The following is a 25,128-nucleotide window of genomic DNA, read 5'->3' as shown; positions in this document are numbered from 1 at the left end:
TCAAAACTGAATACATGTTAAAAAACATCTTTTTTAAAGAAGAAAAAAAGCGGAGACCCAGAAAGGTAAGTGATTGGCTGAAAGAATATCTAAACTAGAACTGAGTTAGCCAACTGATATGCCTTAGGTCTCACTCCCAGGGCAGCAACCCAGGGTTCCAGAAACCCTCTGCCTTCTCCCACAGTCTCTGCACTAGCAGCCAGTGTTTATGGAGCATAGCCTAGGTGCCAGGCCCTGTGCCGAGGAACCTACACACATCATGTAATTACTCTTTACAACATCTCTGTAAAGTAGACATTATTATTAGACCCACTGACTGTGGCTCAGGGAGGTGAAGGAATTTTCCCAACCTCAGACAGCCAGTGGGAGGCAGAGCTAGAATTGATACTAATTTCTGAGCCTGAGCTCATATGTGTACCTGGCCAGGGGCACCAGGCCTGATCTGGAGTGTATGGGGCATCTGTATCTCCCAACACATCCAGCAAGGGCTCGGCACATTGTCAGGGCTCAGCAAATGTGGGAGAAAAAGAGGAAAAGAGGGAGATCAGTAGCTCTGAGTCCCTACTGACAAGTTGACAGCATAAGCTTTGGAGGGATGTCAGCCCCTGGTGGAGGACATGCCTTCTCTCTCTAAACACCAAATACCACCCCCTTCAGCCGGTTCACTCATTCGCTTACTGCTTACCAGCATCCACTGTTCCAGACACAGTAACAGGCAGTAGGATACAATGGTGATTTAACCTTATGGTTTCTGGGGTGCCTAGGTGGCTCAGTCAGTTAAGCATCTGACTTCGGCTCCAATCATGATCTCATGGTTTGTGGGTTCCAGGCCCCTGACCAAAAGCAAGCAAGCAAGCAAGCAAGCAAACAAAAACCTTATGGTTTCCTATCTGGTGGGGAAGTCACAGAGTAATCCAAAAACCAAGCAAAAGTAAGTAGTGAGAAAATGTACTGGAAGGAAGACTGCATTTATAATAGTAATGAACAAGATGAAATACCTAACAGAAAACGTGTGGGACCTTATGAAGAAAACTTGAATATACTTTGGAAAGACAAAAAAGAAGACTTCAACCAAGAGAAGGGTATTCCTATTAATCCTCCTTAAGTAAAATTATAATTTCAAGCAATTCTAATAAAAATACAAATAAGTTTCTCAACAATATAAGCTGATTCTAAAGTTCATATGAAAAAAATAGATAAGACTAGCCAAGAAAACGCTGAAAAAAAAAAAAAAAAACCAAAACAGCAACGGGGGACCAGCTCTGCCAGACACTAAAACCTATCATGTAGTCTCAACAGTTAAGGCACTGGCACATGAACAGACACAAATTCATATGGGGATTTAGTGCACAGAAATAAGGCATCCTAAGCCAAGTAGGAAAGAGAAACAGTCAATTGCTGGTGTCGGGACAACTGGATGGCTCTTTAGAAAAAAAGAAAAGTTGGATTCACACCTCACATCGAATGCCAGAAAAAATTCCAAAAGGATCAATGGTTTAAATGTAAAAATAAATCCATAAAATACTAGAAGAAAACACAAGAAATTTTCCTTACAAGTACGGAGTGGATAAGGGCTTTAAACTAGTCAAAATGCAGAATCCATAAGGATAGAGCAATACATTCAGTCAAAAACTTCTGTGTGGGAACACCACTATAGGTAAAATCGAAAGGCAAATGACAAACTGGGGAAACATCCGAGCAACTCCTAACACGTATAAAAGCTAAATTCTCCTAATTTATAAAACCTTCTAGAATTAATAAATGTTCAAAAATCTGAGAGAAAAAATGAGCAAAGGATAGAGAGAGACGTTCACAGAAAGGGAAAAAAGATGCCTGACCTTAGTCATAATAAAGGAAATACAAATTGAAACTACAACCAGTATCTATATTTTACCCATCAGACTGGCAAAAGTCTAAAACTTTGCTCTCCCACCCTGTTGGTGAGGCTACAGCAATGGTGGGAATTATACATCAGTTAAAACCCTGATGGAGGGTGAAACTATGAATTACAAATCCAAATACCTTCTGACCAAGCAGCTTATCACACAGATATACTTGACACACGTGTAAAATGATATATGTAGAAATTTAATTAAAAGTGCAAAAATAGGGGCGCCTGGGTGGTTCAGTTAGTTGAGCATCTCACTTCGGCTCAGGTCATGATCTCGACATTTGTGGGTTTGAGCCCTGTGTAGGGCTCTATGCTGACAGCTCAGAGCCTGGAATCTGCTTCAGATTCTGTATCTCCCTCTCTCTCTATCTGCCACTTCCCCGTTTGCACTCTGTCTCTCTACCTCTCTAAAATAAATAATAAACATAAGAAAATTTAAAGATACGTAGATAAAAGAGCAAAAATAGGCATCTTAATTTCTTCAGTAAGGACTGGCTACATAATTTATGAAAGAAATGTGCACTGAAAAAGAAATGCAGCTGTAAAAAAAGGAAAAAGGAAGCTCTATACGAACAGAATGATCTCCATTTTATACTGTTTACAACGCAAGGTGCAAAAAGTGTTTATGGTATGCTACCTTTTGTGTACAAAAGAAAGAATTTGAGATTCTGTATTTTGCTTGTATATGCAAAAAGAAATGCCAAAAAGAAATTAGGAACAACGGTTATGGGTGGCAGGGATTGAAAGAAACTGGGCGGATAGGGAACCAAGAGGAGAAAAATGGTTCATTACAGACATTTTTATTCATTCATTGATTGATTTTTAAGCCATGTGACTGTATTTCCTATGCAGAAATAAACTTGATAAATAAGTATAAAACTCTTAGTGTGGTAAGTACTAGGACAGAAAGGTGCGTGGCACTCTGAGAGCCAGAGTGGGGACCCTGAACCATCTCTCTGAAGAGGTGGCATTTGAGCTTGGATCCCAAGGCTCAGGAGTAACTAACTAGGTGAAGAGCCATGTGGCCAGAGGAGAAAGTAGCATACAGAGGGGACAAGTGCGTGTGCCACTTTGTGACCAAGAAGCTGCAGCCCACACCCCAGCCTGGAGCTAACTCGGCCTCTGGAACCATTAGACTTTCTGCGTCAGAAATCATTTGCTGGTCTTCCTCCTCAGCAATCTGGGAGTCCTGGGACATAAGAGGTGGTGAAGGCCATTCCTTCTCTCTCTCTCTCTCTCTCTCTCTCTCTCTCTCTCTCTCTCTCTGTCACACACACACACACACACACACACACACAGACACACACACACACACACACAGACACACACACACCACTGCAGCCATCGGCTCCCGGCTTCCAGATCAGGAGAAAAGTAAGTCCCAGCCATCTCCATGTGCTGCTGCAGGATGCAGGCCCTGTCTCAGTGAAGCCTGCCTCAACTTTCTGAAGCAGCTCCTCTTTCCATTTCATGGTTACCTGGCCCAGGACCCTGCTGTGGATGGAAGGGGATGGCAGGTAGGCAGCAAGGGACAGGCAGTCTCTACAGCCAGCAGAACAGAAGTGGAACTGAATCGAGCCTTAAGGCAGCAGCTCAGTCCTAGCCCCCAGCCCCCAGGATCCTTTCTGTCCCTGCTTGCGCTTACTCCCAGAAACCGGTCATCATCCCTGAACCTGCCCCAGGAAGGAACAGAGGCCTTCCTTGACTACAGCAAAAGCCCACAAAGAGTTTTCTAGTCAGAACCCTGTGCCAAAACATGTGGCCATGTGGTCTGAGGGGTCCCTGTTCCCTGTATGTAGGACAGGCTGCCAAGCCCAAGCTCTCCCCGGGACCCTAGGCTGCAAAATCTCAGTTAAAATCCCTGAGATACTATGAGACCTGAGGGAAAAGTCCAAAGCTCATTTGGCTGAGAAAGGTCCTCAACGCCTAGGAGATTTTAGGGAAAACTGAAACTGGAGGAGAGCAGCACAGAATGAAGGGCTTGTTTGGGGCAAATTCATAGCATATGAGATGGCTCCTTCCCAGGCGCCTGCACTGAGAAACCAAACAGGGTGATGAAGGGCTCAGCACTCCCACTGGTGCAGGCCAATGAGCAGAAAGCCATGGTCCACGTGGCTTATCTAGGAATATTTAGCTCATCTCCACAGCCCTTGCCTGCACGATCAGAAGCTGTTCCCTCTCCAGTGATGCTCCAAATAACTGAAGATATGCCAGCTCAAGCCTTGGGTGCAGAAAGACAGGTGGACAAGCCAAAAGAATGCTGGACTGGGAAGAGAAGTGTGGGTTCAAGCACAGCTCCTTTACTCCCAGCCCCTGAAACAATCACATCATCCCTGAGTCCTGCCACTGCACGCAGGGTGCTGTGACCAATAAGCTGCCTCTGCTGGGTAGGTGCGGGAATGGGGAGAAGGAAGATGCTCTGCATCCCAACCCTCTGGAGAAAGCTGCATTTGTGTCAGGAGTATCCCTATTGCCAAGGAGACATGAGTTCTTGGCAGGCATGGCAAGTGTAGCCAGGGGCAACCCCCATGTCACCAGCCCATCAAGCAGCCCAACTTTCTCAGACTCAAGACCATATGCAGGATTATTGCAAACCCTTCATGGACTCCAGTAGAACCACCAAGGAGGCAAGCCAGGCTGGGAAAATCTACTGCTGGGCTATGAAAGCCTCTCTCCCACTTTAAAAAGCCCAGATTTTCAACCACTTGAGTCCCACCCCTACCACTTTCTGCTGGGGTGGCAGGGGTGGGGTAAAGGTAGAAGAGTCATCTGAGGCACCCCTGCAGTTGGGAACCATGATAGCAAGCTGTGCATCTGAAATTCTCACCAGAACTTTGATGCCTGGGGTACTTTTGGCCACTCACCGAAACATCTAGCTCTTGCCAAGCTCTGTGCTCCCCCCAGTGGTCTGTCCCATGGGGTCCACATGCACATTTGGGGGCAGAGACCTGCCCGCCAGCTAAGCTCCCCAACTCCGGGCACAGAGGCTTTCACTAACCTTTCCAGGTTAGTGTCATGGCCTGGGCAAGCAGAGGAGGCCAGGTAGGGGTCAACTGGGAGCAAAGTCTTGGTCAGGATAGTGCCCAGTAAGACCCAGAAGGCCCTTCTGCCCCTCGATTAAAAGGCCTTGTGCTCTAGGCAGTGGGTGCTTGGCCAACCCTTCCCATTAGATCAGTGGCTTATCTCTGCCCCCATGAGAAGTTGGGGCTGCACATTTCTGCCACCCCTCGCCCACAGCATCAGCCTGCCTTGCATGGGAAAGCCTGTGCTGCTCGCAAGATGGAAAACTCAGGGGCTAATTACATTAATTAAGTATTCTCCTACTTGTTTGTTTATAGATCACCAACTGAGAAAAAAACTAAACAGACTCTGAGAAAATTAGAACTAAGAGCTGCCTGTCAGTTATATACCAATCAATCAGAAATGACCCATTGCTGGCATTTTCCATGAGGAACTATGATTCACAGAATTCTGATTTGCATACAACTCCCCAGAAATAGAATTTAGATATAAAAAAGGCACATACCTGCACACCCCTCACCCCTGCTTCCCCTACCACCTGAATGTTACATGTATGGCCTGGGCAACTGCATCTAGCAGCCTCTACCGCACCCATGCTCCACCCCACCCCATCCTGTACTTCCAGGGTACCGATGGGAAATGGAGAAGGCCAGGGCCTGTGCCCTGGCAGATAATACCAGCTCCCCAGGCTTCAGTTTACCACACACTTGAGCTAAAAATTTCCACATAAAACGCTTTTTGTGGGCCTGCCAGAATCAGATGGGGAAAGAATGAGCCTCAGCAGCCTGGATGGGGCGTCAGCAGCAGCATCCCTGGGGCTTCAGAGTCTCTCTGGCAAGAACCAGGTCCGAGGCAAGGCCAGGAAGGAGCTGCCATCCGAGCCAGAGTGAGGCCTTCCCTTCCAGAGGGCAGGGGCTGCCAGGCCAGGCAGACGGCATACTCCAGAGAGAGGCTTTGGAACTCATAGTGACTCTTTCCCAAGAAAGTTAACTTGTCTTATGCTCCAGCAAGGCCAAATTTGGGGAACCTGACGCTGAGAGATTTGATCCAGCATCACTGTCCTTGTCATAGCTGCCATATTTAGAGCCTCCCATGTGCAAGGTGCCTCATGCATATTCTCTCAGTTGATTCTCACAACCACGAAAGGTTTCTAGATAAGGAAACTAAGGCTCAAAAACTTGCCCAAAGTTACCCAGTTAGCAAGTGGGAGGGGAAGGATGTACATCAGAGGGACTCAGACTCTGGGCTCCTTCCTCCAACTGGCCTGGCAAGTGCCAAAGCCTGGAGCTGGATCCCCAGAGGGGATTCTCTAGAACTCCATCCCTACCTACCAGCCCACCCCCAGCACTGCTCAAGGACTGGCTCTCAAGGCCAGGCAGTCTCTTTCTTACATGACCGAAGGGGTCCAGGTGGTTGTTTGTGAGTTTCAGCTTCTGGAAAGAGACTAGCTGCCGCATCCAGTGGGCCCCAGTGGCAGGAGAATCGGGGTGGACATAGAGCCTTCCTGGCATGGCGGGCTCAGCCTTCCCGGCCACCATCCTGCCAACAGAACAGATGATTACAGCAGTTGATTACTCTAGGGTCTGGAAAAGCCCAGATTCCCTGTCCCCTGTTAGAGCAAATCCCCATAGACTTGAGGGGGAAAGAAATCACTGCTAGTCCTATACTCTCAATTTCGGACTTTGTGAGTAGGAGTGAGGGTCAAAGGAGAGAGCGCTGAGGAGGAGGAGCAATTATGAACCTCTTTTATTTTACTGCAGTAGAAAGAGAAAGGGAGGGTACAGACAAATGTGATTATTTACTTCAAAGAATGGGGCTAATCACAAATATATTGTGGGGCGATTTAGGCACCTCTGTGTATGTATTACAGTTACAACTTTAAAACGTTATAAATTATATTATTTGGAGGGAGCTTCTCAGAAGACCTAGACAACTTTCAAACTGCTTGTCCCCAAAAGAGTGCTCACCCCCAAGGAAATTAATTGGTAAACCTCCCCTCAGCCAGAGCCTGCTCTGAATGATAATCCAACCCAAAGAGAGAAGAAATAGAAACATGGCCCTTGGCAAGACCTGGTCACCGAATCCAGCCTCCTCAGCCAGGTCTCTGCTGGCCCCACTACCAGCCTACTGTGAAGCCCACATCCTGGCTAGCTACTGATTCAGTCAATCCCTCTTTCTCCTTGAGCGCTGTCCTGGGCTCTGGGGGCAGACAGGGTACTAAGAAGGTGACCTTAGGAAAAGTAGCCTAGTGTTTACTTACCCAGCCCCTGTTTTGCCTTACAGCCCACTTGTTCCCCCCAGCCTCTTGCCAGAGGGTCCCATCATCCAACCATCAGGCAGCTGCCACTCACTCTGGATCGACAGCTTAAAGGGAGGGCTCATAGCCAGACAATGAGGAACTAAGCGGAAGAGCAGCAGAGAGATGTCATTGGATGTCTAACCATCCAATATCAAAGTCCCTCAAGCAAACAGCTCCCATCCTCCTCCCCAGTGCAGCACTACCAGAGCCTAAATTCATCCAGTGTTCGTGTTCATCTGTCATCCCACAGCGTAGTCACCAATCTTGTTTGCCCATGGCTGTAGGGAGAGAACAGACTCGAAATCCACTGAACACTCAAACCCTGCAGCTCACTTTAGCGGGTGTGCAGACATTGGCCGACCCTGCGGCCTCTGCAGGCTCAGCTCCCAAGACTGCGGATCTGGGCAATCATATGAACTAACTGGTGAGTCCCTGGACCAAACATCAGGTGCAGATGGGTGTGGTGAGTGGACAGAGCAGTTCAGAGAAGGCAGGTGATGTGAGGGTCCCAGGTTCTTACCATTTGTTGTCACAGAACTTGTAGCGGTGGTCATCCGCAGGGACGATGTCAATCAGCAGGATGTACTTGGTCTTAGGGTTCATGCCTGTGACTTTTACCTTGTAGCTGGGAAACATCCTCCTAGGGGAAGCCAAGGTGTGAGGTAGAGGCATAGACAGAGCATCAAGAGAGATGACACCCAGGGGTGAGGGAACAGAAGGCCTTAAGAGACACCGGCCCTGATCAGAACTGTGTGACCTTGCCTCAGCCTCCCCCTACACAAGGGAAAGGTTGCACTAGCCGTTCTCTCTGGGTCCAGGTAGCTTCATCTGGTCTGCATGCCTAGAAAGAGGGTTTACATGGCTTCCCCAATGCAATTCCCTCTCCCCAACAATCCCCTAATATTTAGGGCATCTGGTTGTAAGCAGCTAAAGCATAGAAAGTTTCAGGATCATGAGAGAGGATGTCAACACCAACCTGGCTGCTTAATTTCCCTCCTGCCCTTTGCCAGTCCCTACACAGCTGAAGTTCTGGGCTGCCATTACAGGGGGTCAGAGCAAAAGACTTCAAAGCCCTGTCAGTTGCTTCTGTAATCAATGGGGTATCTCCTCTGGGCCTTGTCTCTGTGGAAACCCTCAGGCCTGGAACCAACTCACAGAAAAACAAGAGAGTGTTGCTAGGTCTTTGGATTCTTTTGGTGTGTTTAGCAGAGGTGTTTAGCCATGTGAAGACCTTGCCTGGGATTGTGTATACTAACTGGGTACCAGGTGAAGTCAGTTCAGGAGCCTCATGGAGAAAAGCATGGATTCTAGAACTACTCTGCCATGGTCCACCAGCCTGGCCCACCCCTGACAAGTTTTGAGGCATTGGGCAACTTGCTTGGATCTCATTCTCTGTGCCTTGGTTTCCTTATCTCTAAAATGGGGATATTACTACCTATCTCATAGGTTGGTCTGTGGATTAACTGAGTCCATTTGTGACTATTACCACTGACTCCCACTGCATTCCTCCCTCCTCAAACCAGTGGATGACTTACCTCTGTGAAAAAGGACTCACCAAAAAACCAGGAAGTTTTCCAGTTTCTACAGCTCATGCTAAGACTATCCAGGACCCTGAGGCTCAGTGAATATTCTAGAGACGGGCTTCCCCAGACCCCTCAACACACACACAGGTACAATAGCATATACACATACCTGCAGGGGCAGAGTTCTGCCCCTTAGTCATCGAGTCCCTGACACTGGACTTCTCCAGAGGGAGCAGACGGAACTTTACCACAATCCTCCTCAGACACCCCCACCCCCTCCTAGCTGATCTCCCACAAAGGTGTTTCCCCAAGAGAGAAGCAGGATCCAAACCTAACTGAAGACACTAAGGACATCAGGAACCAAATCCCCTGAGTTGGGAAAGTGCCCAACCAGTCCACTGAAGGAAAGCCTCACTAAGAGACCATAAAGGGAACCTCAAGAGAAGCTGTCCTAGACACCTCAGACCCCCGTTTTGTCAACATGGGTACCAGTTTACCAGGGTTTCCAGAAGGGATCAAGGCCTTTACAAGCAGGCAGACCCTACAGCAAGCCCAGGCCAGGACCCTGAGGTGGAAGGTTCAGTTCTACCCCTGGCCCAGCCCCAGCCTGTTCACCCTCTCTCTTGCAGGAGGCAAGGCCCGGGAGAGCACTGCAATGGGCCAGGGATGTGGGAGGTATGTGGCCATGTGTACGCTCAAGGGCACGTACTTGAGTACACGGTGGAGTGCGCATGTGTGCATGTGTGCATGTGTGCGTGCCTGGAGGGAGGAGGGAAGTTCTAGCTGTAAGTCTAGGGACTTATAAACCGTGTGGAAGAATTTGTCTCAGATGTCAATTGAAAGCATTTTCAAATGTCCACCCCACCCCCTCTCCAGGAATGGGGGAAGTGAGAGGGCTCAGGAACCCAATCCTGCCTGCTGCTTACCAGCGCCTGCCCAGCCTGGGGGCCCAGCTGGAGCCTGCACCACCTTCTTTCCTGGCCCAGCCTCTCCCCTGATAGGCCTAAAGCTGAAGCAGGGAAGGCATCAGCTGCCTCACTTCCCCTGCTCCCCGGGGAAAGGCCAAGAATCCTGTCCCCTCCAGGTCACCATTTTGTAACTGCTACAGGAACTGCCACAAAATGGGGCAGCCCTGGTTGCCCTTGGGGCTGACCTGGCACCAGTGCCCTGCGCTTAGTCTGTTTCTCCTGTAATCACTCCAGGTGGCAACAGCAGAAGGCAGACATGGCTTCCCCCCCAGGCCAGTATCCACAAAGGGGTCCAGGAAAAAATGTCCCGCTGCCACTTTGACAGTCTTCATAACCTAGGCTGAGAGGGGGATGAAGACCCTGTCCTTCCCCTTCTCCTACTCCTTACTACACTTCATCTCAGCAGCTCAGGAAGCCAGGCTAAGATCCACTAAATGGTTTTTAGAAGGCCTGTAAGTAGCCTGTGCTCAGCTCCCCAAGGCACGGAGCTGGTGTCCTAGGATTTGGCTTCACCCAGAAGCTGACTAAAGACTGGATTCCTGACCGAAAACACCCTCAGGGAGGTTTTGCCAAGAGTTGGGGCAGGGAAGGAAGGTATCTCCTAGCTTCTGCCTCCCCTGCCTACCAATCCCCCCCTTCCTAGGGCAGCTGCCCTTAGAAGCAGGGGCGGGGGATGGGATATCTGGTCTGAAAGGGGACGCTGCTCCAGGCTGAGCTACTCAGGCTCAGTGAACTCCACTGCTTTCATGAGAACCTGTATCGGCTTTTCTGTCAGGGTCCAGTTTGGTGACTGCTTCTGAGAACACGGGCCCTGGGGACCCTAGGCACTATCACTGCCCCACCTAGGGGGCTCCAGTGGGATGAAGGGCACACCCTGTGGGGAAAAGGCTGAGTGCCAAGGGGAAGTGTATGTTCCACCCACCCCGGAAGCCTCCTGCCACAGCTGAAGGCATCTGCCCTTGCCCTAAAGTTGAAGCCCCAGGCGCAGCATGGGACCATTCACCAGGTGGGCATGACTCCTGCCACAGAGGCCAGGCTGGGTCTGGGAGCTGTGCCATCCTCTCTGGTGACTCCACACTATAAAGACCCTCTCTACTGAAACAGATGAAAAGGATGGGGTGAGATCAAGTTGTTTCTGTGGCTTAGGACGTAAAATGTACCTGAAAACCAACATCAATGCGGGAAATGAACACCTGGGGGAGCGGGCAGGAAAGGAGGGAAGGACTCTGAGCCGCCAGTGTCCCACTCTGCCCCGCCGCCAGCGCTGGCCTGGCCGGAATCCCTGGCTCGCCCGCCCCGGACACCTCGCGGCCTCCAAGCCCCGCGCGGTCGAGCCTTCGCCCCACCCTCTCCCTGCGCCCCGCGCGCCTGACGCCCCCTCGGGGCTCCTGGACCCCCAGACAGAGGGGCGCTCCCGGCACACGCGGAAACGGCTCCGCCGGGGAATAAACAAGCCGCCCGCCCCGCCGGCCCGGGAGGAGATGAAAGCCGGGGGTTTCTCCTCTGATCACGAAACAGGCTCTGAAAGGATGCGGGCTGGAGCCTTTATCTACTTCATACTCGGAAATGGTTTTAGAATGAACTGCTAAGATAAGCTTCCTTGGACGTTTCTTCGTGTGGGAGGCCTGCGGGGCACGGGGCAAGGATTCGGGACCTTGTGATTTTGGCAACAACCCCTCAAATGCTCGCTGGTTGCTGAGTGGAGACTCGCAAGTTCAGCTGGTCTCAGAGAGCGGCGGGGGCTCCCGGCTCTCCGGCCAAAGCGATCGCCAAATTCCTGGCCCGACCTACTAGTCTCCCACGAATCCAGAATGGGGGTGCAGGGAGTCAGCAGGACGTAGGAAACCAGCCAGATTCTCTCCACTTGGCCGGACCCCCAAGTCCCCAACCCGGTTGCAGCCTGACTTTCTGTGAGGGCCTGGAAACCCCAGGAGCAGCTAGATGTGCCTTCCCTTAAACTAGACACAAAACCAAATAGAAGGGGTGAGAAGTCTGGAGAGGGGCTTCAAGGGGGGAGAGGAGTGGTGGGGAGTGGGAGGGCACACAAGAGAATTCTGCTGTTTCTTTATCTGGGTGGTGATTTGTACCAGTGTATTATTCATTTTGTGGAAGTGTATAGAGCTGTACAATTAAGATTTGATCACTTATGCAGGCAAGTTCCACTTCAATAAAACTGACATTGAAAATTATACACGTATATATCATATGTGTGTGTCTATACACACATGTAAATACATACACCAGCCGTGGATCCCAGAGTCGGAAAGAAACCGGCTGCAGGCAAAGGACAGGGGTCCCCAGAAAACCCCACCATTCTTTCTATCTCTAGTGTCTGGGACTTTTGAGAGGGATTTCTGGGTATGTTGGGAAGAGGCTAAGGCCCATCCACCAAGGCTGAGTTTGCTGGAGGAGGTGGGGGCTTCGTTGCTGGTGCTGCCTATACGGAGACTAAACCTTCTAGAGCCAAATGATTTCTGAGAGCAATGGCAAAGCTTTGTAATTTAGTCCCAATTTTCTCTCTCTCTCTAACACGCACACAATTTTCTAATTCACTCAAAGCATTTTTAAGAAATATTTTCCCTGAGGTCGGGGGAGGGGGGGTGGCAAGAGTGAGGGTATATGGAATGGATGCTGTTTTGGAAGATCAGTTGCTTCTCAGATTTTTTTAAAGACACTTCCTTCTGATAGACTTTTGCTTTCAGAAAATACTTTAGAAAGAGATCAAAGGACTCTCTCCCCAACCCACTTTCCCAGTGTCTTCAACCCTTACTTGTCTTATCACCCACGCCACTGGGCTCTGACGCTCTGTATACAGAGCAAGGGCAATTGGCTTTGAAGCCCCGGATTAAGCCGGGCCAAATCCTTGCCTCAGAATAACAAACAATACAGGTTCAACAGGAGTTCTCATCGGTAGCTCATTTTTCAAACGCAAATTCACTGTCACTAACACAAGCAACATTGAACTCAACAGGCTATGAAGGCTGATAGTGGAGATTTATCTGGTGGCAAAACCATGACCTAGGAGTAGAGCAGTCAAACGGTTAGGAAATTTTCATTTTTGGGAGGTTTATATTTAAATTTTTGTGGAGCTCACTTTTATCTATGTTTGGGAGAAAATGCAGTTTCTCACATCTTTCAAGCTTGGCAGGGATGTGAAGGAGGTAGACAGAGGAGGGGTCTGGTCTCTGCAGTAAACAGCCTTCTGGGTGCAGAGGCCCCTGAAAGGGACAGAAACTGGCTGGGAGGATTCTGGCCTCGTTTTACACCTGACATCAGGGGTTACTGAGCATTCAGAAATTGATGTCTCCCAATGTGATTGGCATTTTAATCCCCAGATCAAATGGTTTGAGAATCCGAAGTCACTATCCAATGAAGGGGACTATCCTCTACTTTGGCCTTCAGACCTTCATACCTTCAAGAGCTTATAGGCAAGAGGCTTGTGACTCAAAGACTCAAACTAGCTTGAGAAACATTGTTCCCCTTGTTTGGGACCTGCCTCTCCCTCAGCCACATCGCAAGTATCATGCCTCTAACCAGCCAGGGGGGTCTCTAGGGCAGAGCAACAACCCCATATTGGAGGGCCCTGTATCTAAGGGGAATTTCTCAAAGTTGGGTTTTTTTTCTGGGGGTAGAGTATCATCTGCTTGGCTTGTGTGGACCTGGCAGCTGCTTAATTTTGCTTCTATCTATAAGAGCCAAGTGCCTTCCCTTCTCTGGGGTCAGGCTTATGTTCCCTCAGTTTACCAGCAGTCTAGGAATCTGCGATTCCAGGTTCAGGACAAGGTTTCAGGCCGTCTGCTGAGAAATGGAGGTGTTCCAGGAAGGGTGCCGGTAGAGACACAAAGAAGAGAACTGGGACTCCACAGGATGTTGAAGAACCACAAACCCAAGCAAAGCAAGCTGCCTCCTGTGGAAGGGAGGCAGTGAAGGGGGAGGGGGCCACAGGGATCAGAACTGAGAATGTGGTCTCCAAAGTCAGTGAGCAGCAACGCAGGAGGAAAGAGGGTCTGTGAGAACCATGGGGAGGGGCGACGAGGCTAGTGACTTTCTTAAGGACTAGGCCTGGTGCAAGAATAACTTTCTGCCAGAGAAATGAAAGGCCAAGACCGTGATGAAACCATAAGTGGTCAACCTCATCACAGCCATTTAAAAATTATTGTCATCATTCCCTGAGGCGCATCTCTAAGTCTCCACTAGGATCAGGCACAGACATCCGCCTGAAGCTGGTCACCTCTGAAGGTGTGTGTGTGTGTGTGTGTGTGTGTGTGTGTGTGTGTTGGGGGAGGGAGGGAGGGAGGAGGACCCATACTGATGCAGGAAACCCCACTGAGGAGAATCACAAATGTCTTTTGTTTAAAACGGCAGAGGCCAGGCAAACCCGAAGAACATGCAGACCATTTATTTTTGAAAGACAAGAATATTTCTGCTGCCTAAAAAGGGAAATTCTGGATCTTTCTCTTTCTTCTTTCCATCCCTCCACCCCAGTAGTTCCAATAAATAAATTCCCTCTCTTCATACTTATAATCCAGTCAACAATTTACCATACGCAGCTCACGTGACCCCCATTTGAGTCTCACAGTAACTAAGAAAAGAAGAATGGCAGGTAAGTCTACAGTCACCAGCTCTGTTTACCCCAGCACCATTGAGCCACGGGAAGTGTAGAAACTTGCCCAAGGGCACTCCGCTAGGAAAAGGCAAGGCTTGAGAGCCACTGTCTTCAGGACTATTCCAAGTGGCACCCTCTACCAGGTTTCCCTAATGCATCCTCCTTCCCCAGCCCCCAAATGCAGCAAATTCAGGCCCTGACATCCCCATGCTCCTTCCCCTGATAGAGGCTCCAGGTGGCCTTGCCACTTACCAGGGAGCCTGACCAAGTGCCCAGAACTTACCCCCAGCAAAACAAAGGAAACCTCGCAAGGTCTGCCAGTGAGCAGACAAGAAGGACGACAGCACCCTTTCACTACACACTGCAAAAACTACTAGCTTTTTGCTTCTTTTCAACAGCTCACCGTTCTCTAAGCAGTTCAGCAGAGTTCTCTAAGAAGAAAAAAACTGCTGACTGGGTGTCAGACATTTCTCTAATTACAATTAATTTTGGCTCACATGTATGGCATGCTCATATGTGCCAGGAGCTAGGCTAAGTGTTTTACATACTGTATTATTTTGCAGAGGGGGATGTGGAGAGGGCAGATACCCTGAAGCACCCTGCCTGAGGGTTGCACAGATGGAAGCAGCTGAGTGGAACTGGAAGCCACTGTGGTCTGACTCCCCATCCCTGGCTCTTGAGGCTTCGCCACCTTATTTCTTCGAAAACCCAATTATGGGCCCACAGACATTTTTACACCTACCCTGTCCCCCAGGGACTAGAATCAAATGTGTGTAAGTGGGGAGAGGGCAGTTCCTACACCTGAACTTTCCAGCTTCTCTGTCTGCAGCAATCCCCCTACACTGATAACCGCTGGCCTTGCCATTGGCGCCCCACCTGAGACTCCTGGCCCCGCTGGCCCCAACGAATCTCTCATCTTGCCTGGTCTGCATCTCCCTCCTCTCCCCTTCTCCCCGAGACTCTCTCCCACAGACACCAGCACATTTTAAAGATGTTTCCACTTTATAAATCATCATCTCTGGCAACCACCCGAGAGTTGCTCCCCAAACAACACACACGCAGGGCCCAACGGTGCCTTCCCCTTGGCTGAGGTGGGGGGGCCGGCAATAGACGAGCAGCACCCCGAGGGATGAGAGGTTTCCTGGTTGCCACTGCCAGGAAAAGTTATGGAAGTAGGAAAACATGGTCCAGTCCCCTTCCTCCATCTGTTGAGGGTCATCTCCGGGTCCCCAATCAATGCAATCCTAGAAACCAGGCAGGTCCCCAAAAGGAAGAGGACAAAGCAGCCCCCCTGGGGGCCAATAGTGCAGGACTGGGACCTCCGGAGTCGCGATCCTTATTTGCATTTTATTTGCATAGCGCTACCCCTCCCATCCGTCCAAGCCTGGAGGCTCCCTGGAGTAGATGGATCCTCCGGTGAAGTTCTGCAGCCCAGTCAAAAGCCGTGGTGGGACAAGGGGCTAAGACCCGAGTGGCGAAAGGAACTCCTGGCGCTCCTTTGGCAGGAGCCCGAGAGGACTGTCAAGGGAGCTCCTGGGGGATTCCCATCCCTCCCACCAGTCATCCCTATCCCCCAGATAAATGTCCCAGCGCTGACCTGCCCGCCTTGGTGATGATCATTTCGGTGCCCGCCTCGTGGAACTTCTTCCAGAGCTCCTTCTCATGCAGGCCCACCTTGATGTTCTCGATGGTCTAGGGATGAGACGGAAGGGGTCGGCCTGAGCCACGGCTCCATGCAGAGCCCACAGAACGGAGAACACAGGCCCAAGGAACTGTGCAGAGTCCTGCCAGCCCCTGAAGCCCATGCCTCAAGATTTCGTTTCATAAAATTATCCTGTACCACTGGTGAATTTTTCAAAATTTAATCAGTAGCTGAAACCCACTCCTTCGGAGCCGTGCCTATAGATGGTCGCAAAGGACACATGCTGACCATGCCAGGGTAGATGACACACTACACAAACATAAACACTCCACGTGGCGGGACACAGCCACAGGCTTGCGGACACACACAGACACAGGAGGGACAAACGCCCCTGCGGCCAGACTCGCGCACCCTCAGACTCTACGCAAACCCACGCAGGCCGAGGGTGCACACAGACGGATTCCTTTCATTGTGATCATCAGATTGTCAGTGTGACCCTCTCAGCGACGTCCCTGCGGCGGCTCCCGCTCGCACACGACCGGGATCTGTTCCTCCCTCCCGATGCCAGGCTTTCTTTCGCCCACGCCCTCTCAGCGTCGTCGGAGCCGGACACTTGGCCCGGGCTCGCCCTGATGCCACAAGGGTCCCCTCCCCAGCCTGTCCCCTAGTAGCCCCAAGGGAGCGAAGCAGAAGAGGGACGAAAGGCAAAGAGCGGGAGCTCTGCCCAGCGGTGCAGAACGCGCAGTCCAGGACGCAGCCAGGTCCCCCGGGAAGCGAGTCTTGTCCTCAGTGGGGCGGATTGGCAGACGCAGGCTGCCCTGCAGACAGACCGACGCCCGACCTCTGCCCGACGGCCAGCGCGGCCCTACCTGCTCGGCGGCGGCAGCGGCGGCGGCGGCGTCGGCGCCTGGGCCCGGGGGGCTGCCGAGCGCGGCTCCGCTGAGGCCCGGCGCGGCCAGCGCGGGCTCGGGGTTGTTGGTGGCGTTGGAAGCGCTGGCCTCGCCGAGCGCCGAGCCCGGGGCCCGGAAGGCCTCCTCGCTCTCCGACAGGCCCTTATCCTGCAGCATCTCCTGCGGGCACAGCACACACCGAGTCACATGCCCAGGTCCACACTCGCCAGAGGCCCAGCAGCTCGCTCCAGCCCAGCCGGGGACTTCGGGGCCGGGCGGGAAGGTCGCCCTGGCGCACGTGGACACCGCCCCCTTCTGAGCTGGGGGAGGGAGAAAATGCGGAGGGCAGGACCGTCGCCTCCACCGTCTGGGGTCTGGACTTGGGAGGGTCTGTGTGCGGTTCAAGGTCTGCCTGCCTCTGGGTGTGGGGCTGTGTGATGAGCAGGTCTGGGGGAAGGACCGCCCTCTCGGCATTGCCCCAGCTGCACCCCCAGTCCCTCCCTCCTGCTGGGCGCCAGGGGAGCCTGAGGCCTGGGTCTCTCTTCGAAGTTTCCTAATAATTGGGGTCCAGGCTCACTCTTGGCCCAGGGCAGCCAGGACAGTGAAACCAGGAGGCAGGGCCCAGCTCCTGGGGCTCCACACCTGCAGAAAGGGCCTAGGGTTGGGCAGTTCCTCAGGCCCCTGCTCACCCATCTGCCCTCACCCACTCCCTTAGACAGCAGTCAGGTAGAGCCTCTCTGAGCCAAAGGCTTTCACTCCTGCACATTCCCACTCCCACAGACACCCTGTGTGTCATTCACACAGGTACACACTTCACACCCAGACACAAGCACCCACACAGAGTCTTCTAGTCACTCAAGCAGCCACACTGTCCCAGGGCAGCTCTGATTTAGGCCCTGAATTCAGCCAGGGGCCCCCCAGCCTTGCCCATATATTCACATTCGCTGGCTCCCTCAGTCCAAAGGGCTCTGCTTTGGAGCAAAGGATCCAGACCCTTCCCAGCTAAGGACCAGGCCAGTTGGGTGGGTCCAGTTCACAGACACAACCTAGTCCTGCCCACCCCCCCACCCCCCCAGCACAGCTATCTTTCCCCAAGAGTCTAGAACTATCCACCAGGCTGTCCAAGGCTGCAGAACCTGCTTTTCCTGCCTCCATCATGGATGCAACCCTGCATTATATCTGCTTCTTTCCATCTCCCTGCTCTTCTCCCTTCTTTTGGATCTGGTGCGGCTTTCTATGTGCCTGGCTGCCTCTCTTGTGTAAGAGTGTTCCCCCTTCCTCCTGTCTTCTTTCTGTTCTCTCCTGGATCTCCCTGAGCATCCCAAGGCTCAGGCCTCTGGCCATCCTGCCTACCGGTTTCCCCATCCCAGGTCGTAGACATCGGCTCCCAGGGCCTCACAAAGTAAACAAGCCAAGTGCAACAGAGGGAGATAAAAAAGGGGCCTGGGCCAGTAGGGCTGGGAAAAGCCCATAAAGATAAAGCTGACAGCCCTCCCAGTCCTTGGTCCACAGGCAGCAGGAAACAAGTCTTGCCCGGCATGGCCAGCCCCAGTACCGGCCTTGGGCCACATGCTGGTTCCCAGCGGAGCCTAGGAAACCCAGAGCCCCCAGGCAAGGGGACGTTGCATGAGGAGGGTAGCTGCACGCCCTGGCCCAAGACGCTGGTCCGGACTGTATCTGGGGTCAGAGGGATGGGCGCGGGCCATCGGCTGGTCACAAGCGCGGCAGACCACAGGGGCAGGAAGACGCGCCGCCTGGCGCAATGCTGTTTTGGCCACCGGGTCCTCTACGGAGCACTTGTCGCACCCGGAGCCGTGCAGGGCCGCCTTCTGGCTCATGCCTGGCACTCTCAGTCCTGGGCACTAAGCACGTCCGCGGCCGGCATCCACTGACGCAGGTCCCACCGCTCCCACCTGGGACGAGGGCAGCGTGGTGCTCTCCTTCCACTCCGCGGGCTTCACCTCTTCCTTTTCTCTCAGCCGCGGAGACACATCTCGACATCGCGACAGCTGGCCCTCGCCCTCGATGGGGCTCCCCGCTAATTTCCTTTCCTTCCCTCTGGGCTGGCCCAGACTGGCTGTCCCCTTGGTTCCCCTCGGACCCTGAGCCCCGGCGCACTGTACAGCCGCGTTCCACATCAGCCGAGCCCGAGGGCCGCAGCCCATCGCGCTCGCCCCTCTCGCGGACCCCTTCGCGGACGCGCCTGCCGGCTCGGCGCGCTTTCGCTCCGTCCGTCGCTTTCAACCAACTCGCTTTCTAAGGAGAACAGCATTTTTCTCTTTACTCTAAATTACTGGTGATATTTTTCTTGCACTGGGGAAATTAACATTTTGTATTATTTTAAATATTTTAATTATCTCTATTATGAGAGCAGTATTCGGGTCAGCTCGATAGCATTAAAAATATCACATAAATTATTAGAACCTTTTATTTTTAACACTGTATATTTAAAGTACTGGTTTGATTTATTAATTCATCATTATTAAACATGTTGTTGCTCTCTGGTCCCTGCTCCATCATTCTAGGGCTTCCTGGTGACACTGTTACTAATATCTAGGTAATTACTAAATATACTATTCCAGCAGGTCATGTTAATCTATTGTTATTTTAATTTTTATTCCGTACCCCTAAAATGCTTCTGTTGCTGGCTCCTCAGTCTCTGTACTTTGTCACAGTTTCAATAACTTATTATTTACCATAACTTGTAATATCATTGTTCTCAATATAGATGTTAGTTTTCTTCACATCCTTCTAATACTTCTTGTTATTTTATCATTATTTGTTTTGTTAGAATTGTTCACAATACTCCAGGTATTCTTCATCACATCATTACAATATCTTGTTACTTTGTCATTATTTGTAACGTTACAATCTTAATTCGCTGGTTATTTTTCATCACATCATTACTCCTTGTTACTTTGTCATAATTTGTGATATTGCTGTAGTTCTTAATACTCTGATTATTTTTCATCACATTGGTACGATGCTTCTTATTACTCTACCATTATTTATAATGTTGCTGGGACTATTAATATGTTGGTCATAAATTGTCATATTATTTCAGCAATTCTTGTTGCTGTCTTTGTTTATATTAGTATTGCTCTAAAGATTTTGGTTAATATTTATTATAATAATTCATAATAGTATAAATAATAAATTATATATAATACTCCATCAATACTAATATTAGTATTTCCCTTAATAGTGTTTTTAATTGTTTACCCTTTTCCTACAGTTTTATCATTTGTTACTATTTCCTATAGTATCACTATTGATTTTATTTTATTTTATTTTTACTATTGATTTTAATACAATGGTTCTTATCACATTGTTCCTATATTTGGAGTTACTTTGTCTATGATCCTTTTAAAGTTTGTGATTACAATTTTCGCTTGGTTCTGAAAGTGACTATTATTTTACTGTTGTTTTAAAGTGTGAGTGCTATATTAGTTTTCCACTTAGCCCTGTTTCTTTGGCAATTGCTCACATTCTGATACTTCCTGATCATTGATAATTATTTATATACAATGCTCCTTGCTTTAATTTTGACGAGCCCGTTGCATCAAAGGCTCTGAAGTCCAGGGTTCGGATCGCACATTTCTTCATCGATATCGCCTCAAGCACCCGGGCCCTCTTCCTTGGCCTTTCTTATTCTGCAAACACCAGTTTCAAGACCAATGTTCCGCTAGTCGCAGCTTAACCATGTTCTTTTGGCTCTGGCGCTGTTGTTTCTTTGCCCTTGGGTCCCTAGACCCAATTCATCCTGTTACTCAGTGGAGATGAGGGCTCGCGCCCCAAACCGCTGGAAGTAGGGCCGAGGCGGCAGCCTGATCTGAAGCACATCGCGGCACCATCCTGCAGTCTTGCCTTTCCCTGAGGTTCTTACCCCCGTCCCGTTACTCGCCTCTTTTCCAGTTCACCCTCCTCAACCCTGCAGCCTAACGCTGGGCTCGGGGTGGCCCCAGTCCCGCACGCCCGGCTCACCCCCATCCCCGCCGGAACCCACACTCACCCTAACTGCGCTGCAGCATGCGGAGGCGCCTGCGGCCCGAGGTTCACTGCAGGCTCGGGTCCGAGTGGCACAGGACGGCCTGGGCACCGACTCGGGGCCGCTGGGTCAGTGTCCCGTTGCCCGCCGCGCCCTCGGGGCCCGACACATCCTGACTCTGGAGCGGGCCCTTGATCTCCGAGGCTGCACTTTGGGGCCTCAGCTCCCTCCTCCTTCCTCCCTCCCTCCGGGGCCGCCACCCCCCTGCGCTGACGTCGCCGCTGTCAATCAGTCTGCGCCCGCCGCCCCCCGGGGAGGGGGGCTCTAGGGTCCCTTGGCTCCGCGGCCCCAGGACCCCGAGCCCCGAGCTGGCCGCGCGCTCCCCCACCGCGTGGCTCGGTGCCCTCCCTGCGGCCCTCGGCCCGGCAGGCCTGGCTGGGACAGGGAGCCCCGCATGGTTTAGATTAGAGGGGCGGGAAGAGGCAGAGCGGCCTGGCGGTGCCGCACGGCTCGCACGGAGACTCGACAACCAGGACCGAACGCCCGGAGCCGCAGCGCGGCCCGCACACTGGGGCGCGGCCCGGCCCGGCCTGGTCGGGCCGGGGGCCCACTTGCAGACAGCCGCCCTCCGCCGAGCCCCAGGCCGCGGGCTCCGCGCCCGCACACCCCGCGGTCCGAGACCCGCTCCCCGCGGTGCACGCAGCGGCTCGGTAAGCCCACGTCCCGGGAGGCAGGCGCACAGAGCCCCACAGCCCCGCACTCGTCCACAGACCATGCCCCTCACACATTCTCACACCTACGCGCTCCGGCCCGCGCGCTCCTGCTCCCGGGCTCTGGGCGCGGGCGCGACGGCCGGGGCGCGGCCCCTCTGCTCACCGGCCCCTGCTCGTCCCGGCCTGGCGGACAGCGGCCGCCGGACCCGGCCTGGCGCGCCTCGGAGTCGGCCCGCGGAGGTCACGGGTGAGGGCAGGCCCTTCGCTCAGGCGGGGAGGAGGCCGGGCCGCCAGGCCTGAGCGGCGGCAGCGGGGAAGTGCCGGGCCGGCTTCTGAATCCGAGCCGAGGCCCAGGCTTCAAGGTGCCAGGGCTTGGCAGAGTCTCTGGGCGAAACTGCAGCGGCGAGGGCCAGGACTCCGCCAGCAGCCTCAAGATCCCAGAAAGCTGACGAGGAAGCCCAATCCCTGCCCCAGTCTAGGAAGCTGAGACCACTGCACTGGGAGCTACCCGGCCTCTGTGCCTCAGAAAGTCAGAAAGTGAGGCCCCCTCACTGCCTAGACCTCCCTGACCAACCTCTGACTCTCCACTCCCTCTGTCTCCACTTACCTCTATTTCTTTATGTCTGTCTGTACCTCTCCACAGGACCCTTGAGCTCCACAGGCAGACAGAACCATGGGGACCCCAGTCCATGCCTAAGCCTCACAGCCTGCTACATGCCCAGAATACTGAGGCAAGGCTAGGTCTGCCCACCTATCCCAAAGGCCCCGGAGTCCCCTGTCAACAGAATTCCCAAATTAGCTCCTTGCTCCTCAGCATGGGCTGCATCGTTTCCTCCACTGGTGCCCCCAACAGTTCCAATCAGCTTCTGTTCCTATCCAGATTTTTACCTCAAAATCAGATGGAAGGAAACAGGACAGGGAAATTCCTTCCTTGGATGGATCTGTCCCTTTTCTAATGCTAGGAAATGGAAAGCCAACATCAATGCCTCTCCCACTACCCTGCACTCAAAGGAGGAGGCAAAATGCCAACTCAGAAAAGCCAGCTGCTGCTGTCAGGAGCCTGGGAACCCATCTCCACAATGGGCTCACTGCTCAAGAATCCCTATCACCCTTAGCAATACCAGATTCCACTACCCCATCTTCCCTGCACAATTTGTCTGATGGAATCCCAAACCAGGAAGGGGAAGTAAGGTCTAAGGGATGGAGAAGCTTAATCTTCCTCCAATCCTGCCTTCTTCTGGAGTGGAGAAAGGAAAGGCCCTGGTGTTTCAGAGATGCCTGGGGAGTCATGTTTCCTGTGTTAGGGAGGACTGGATGACATGTCTCAGCTTCTGCTCCCAAGCCCCCTCCCATGCCCTCTCCAACAACCTGTAGGGAAATCCCTTGCAAATAAATAGTGTACGGACTAACCAACCAACTACTGTATGGAATGGTGAACAGGGAGGGCAGTGAATCACCAGATACTATGGGAAGACTACATTTAGGCCAGACTCTGGAAAGAATTTGTTGACAATCATTGGAGGAAGTTCATAATGAGACCATCTAGTGTTGCTCTTTAAAGAAACTAGAATGGAGACTTTCTGTAAGTGCAAGTCTTTCTGGAGACTCACAGGAGATACTCCAAATCAGTATCAACTAGTTCATGATGACATGGAAAAATGAGATATGCAAGGGACAGGCAAGGTTTTGGCAATGAAAAGGAAGGGGCAAACCAACCAGCAAGTAAGAGAGAAAGGGAGGTTTTGTATACACATTCCCCGTTAGTAGAATGGAATTCTTTCTTTCACTGATTAACACATACATTTCTTTTTAACGTTTTGACATCTTTGAAATTTTGACATCTTAGAATCAAAGGTAATTTAATTCCTTGTAGTGTTGTAGTTTAATTGGTATTTTTTTTCCTTCTTAGTAGTACATAAAATAATAGGAAATGGGCTGATAAATGGCCTGTGGGAGGAAAGAAAAAGACCAGTGTTTTTGTTTTTGTTCTTCCAAAATGGATTTGAGGAGTTCAAAGTATAAAAATTCTCCTCAACTAGCTAAGCAAATAGTTGACCATAACCAAGCATCTATCACACAGGCTTGGGTTGGCTGAGGGGAAAGCCGTCAGGTTTGGTGTCAGGCTCACCGTGGTTTTGAAACCTGGCTCATCATTTAGCAACTGTGTGACCTTGGGCATGTCCCTTAACACTTAAATAAAATGGAGATAATCACATGGACCCACTAGCTTATTGTGAACTTTGGCTAAGTTAATGCATATAAATTCCTGACATGTGGTAGGATAGCTAATATGTTAGTTCCCAAGTATTTCTAAAATTTCTTTTATCCCACTTCTTTTCCAAAAAGGCTTGAGGTGGTTTATAACCAAAATAAGCTAATAAAAATACAAGTATAAAGGTGAACTAGGATCAAGGAGAAAGAATACATGCTATCACTAAGCGTTGACAAAGTTGCTATAATTGAGAACAAAATCTGGCTTATCAGCAGCAGGGCAAAAGGTAGTTCTCCATTTCAGAAATGTGGAAACAGTATGTTTTTGGTAAAGGGTGGGGAATAAACTTTCTCCTGGCCCTAAATTTTAAAGTAGTTTCTTTTGTCAACTTTTATTCTTATGTCTGTATAGTGTCTTGCTATTTACGAAGTGGTTTCACAACTACTATCTCATCAGATGCTGTATTAATTCCATTTTATCTCCATTTTATGGATTCATTCATCCAAAGTCCTTACTATGCTTACCATGTAAGTAAGTGCTCACTATGTGTCAGACACATAAAAAGGAAAGGCCAACTAATTGGTAAGTTTATTAGTTCTATTAGTTAGCCAACTGATTGGCTAACCAATTACTAACTGCAAATTCACTAATGAATAACCTGCAAACTTACTAATTAATCAATCCCAAAGGGAGCAGGGGCTGCAGGATAAACCTGAGAATCCCAGTCAGTGCAGTAACATGGCTTATCCAGAGGGGAGGGGAGGCTTGTTGAGGATGACTGCTTCAGCTGGCTCCACAGTGTGGTGAAAAGCAAATTACAATTAAAAATTTTAAAAAAAAAGAAAAGAAAAGCTTTTGGAGTATTTAGTAAATACCAATGTCAAGACCCACCCCAGACCCACTGAGTCAGAATCTTTGAGGATAGGATCAGAGCTGAAAATCACTGCTGTATGTCAATCATGGAAATCCTGTTCCCTGCTTTCCTAGTCTCTCTTGTAGCTAGCAGTGGGCACATGATCCAATGTTGGCCAATGAGGCCTGGGCAGAAGACTGGCAAGAGGAAGGTTGGGAAGGAATTTTTTGCTTTCTGGATGAAGGGGAAAACATAATCTTTTCTCCTGTAGATGAGATCCTTGGAATTCTCACTCTCTAGAGACCCTGATGCAAGGATGAAGGCCAATACGCTAAGGACAACAGAACAAAAAGAAAGAGCCTGGGTTCCTGATGGCATCACTGAGCCAGTAGACCAGTGTCAAACTGCTTCTTATAACGTGAGAAAAATAAACCCTATTTCTTTGCATCGTTGTTAGTCTGGGTCTCTGTTACTTACAGTCAAATACACTCCAGAGACATGTGTAAAGGTCCCAGCTCAGTG

At 50.9% G+C, this 25,128-nt stretch overlaps 1 protein-coding gene across 3 annotated transcripts in view; it reads right to left on the bottom strand.

Annotated features, from left to right (window-relative positions):
• Positions 1-21,010, bottom strand: part of TBX4 (T-box transcription factor 4) — a 31,363-nt gene extending 10,353 nt beyond the window's left edge. For 2 of the 3 annotated variants that reach the window (XR_006196555.1, XM_042916142.1), the window contains exons 1-4: positions 16,820-17,188; positions 15,906-16,000; positions 7,732-7,851; positions 6,304-6,451 (exon numbers count right to left, since the gene is read on the bottom strand). Coding sequence is in view for 2 of the 3 variants with exons in the window: in XM_042916142.1 (XP_042772076.1) it covers positions 6,304-6,451; positions 7,732-7,851; positions 15,906-16,000; positions 16,820-17,017 (561 nt within the window). In the remaining variant the exon portion in view is untranslated. Of the gene's footprint in view, positions 1-6,303; positions 6,452-7,731; positions 7,852-15,905; positions 16,001-16,819; positions 17,189-20,852 lie in introns of those variants that run through there. The other variant, XM_042916141.1, reaches the window with a different exon arrangement.
• Between the last annotated feature and the right edge of the window lie 4,118 nt (positions 21,011-25,128).

This window comes from Panthera leo, chromosome E1, assembly GCF_018350215.1.
Source record: "Panthera leo isolate Ple1 chromosome E1, P.leo_Ple1_pat1.1, whole genome shotgun sequence".
Taxonomy (NCBI): Eukaryota; Metazoa; Chordata; class Mammalia; order Carnivora; family Felidae; genus Panthera; species Panthera leo.
The sequence above is the reverse complement of the archived record's forward strand: the minus strand, read 5'-3'. Positions and strand labels throughout refer to the sequence as shown.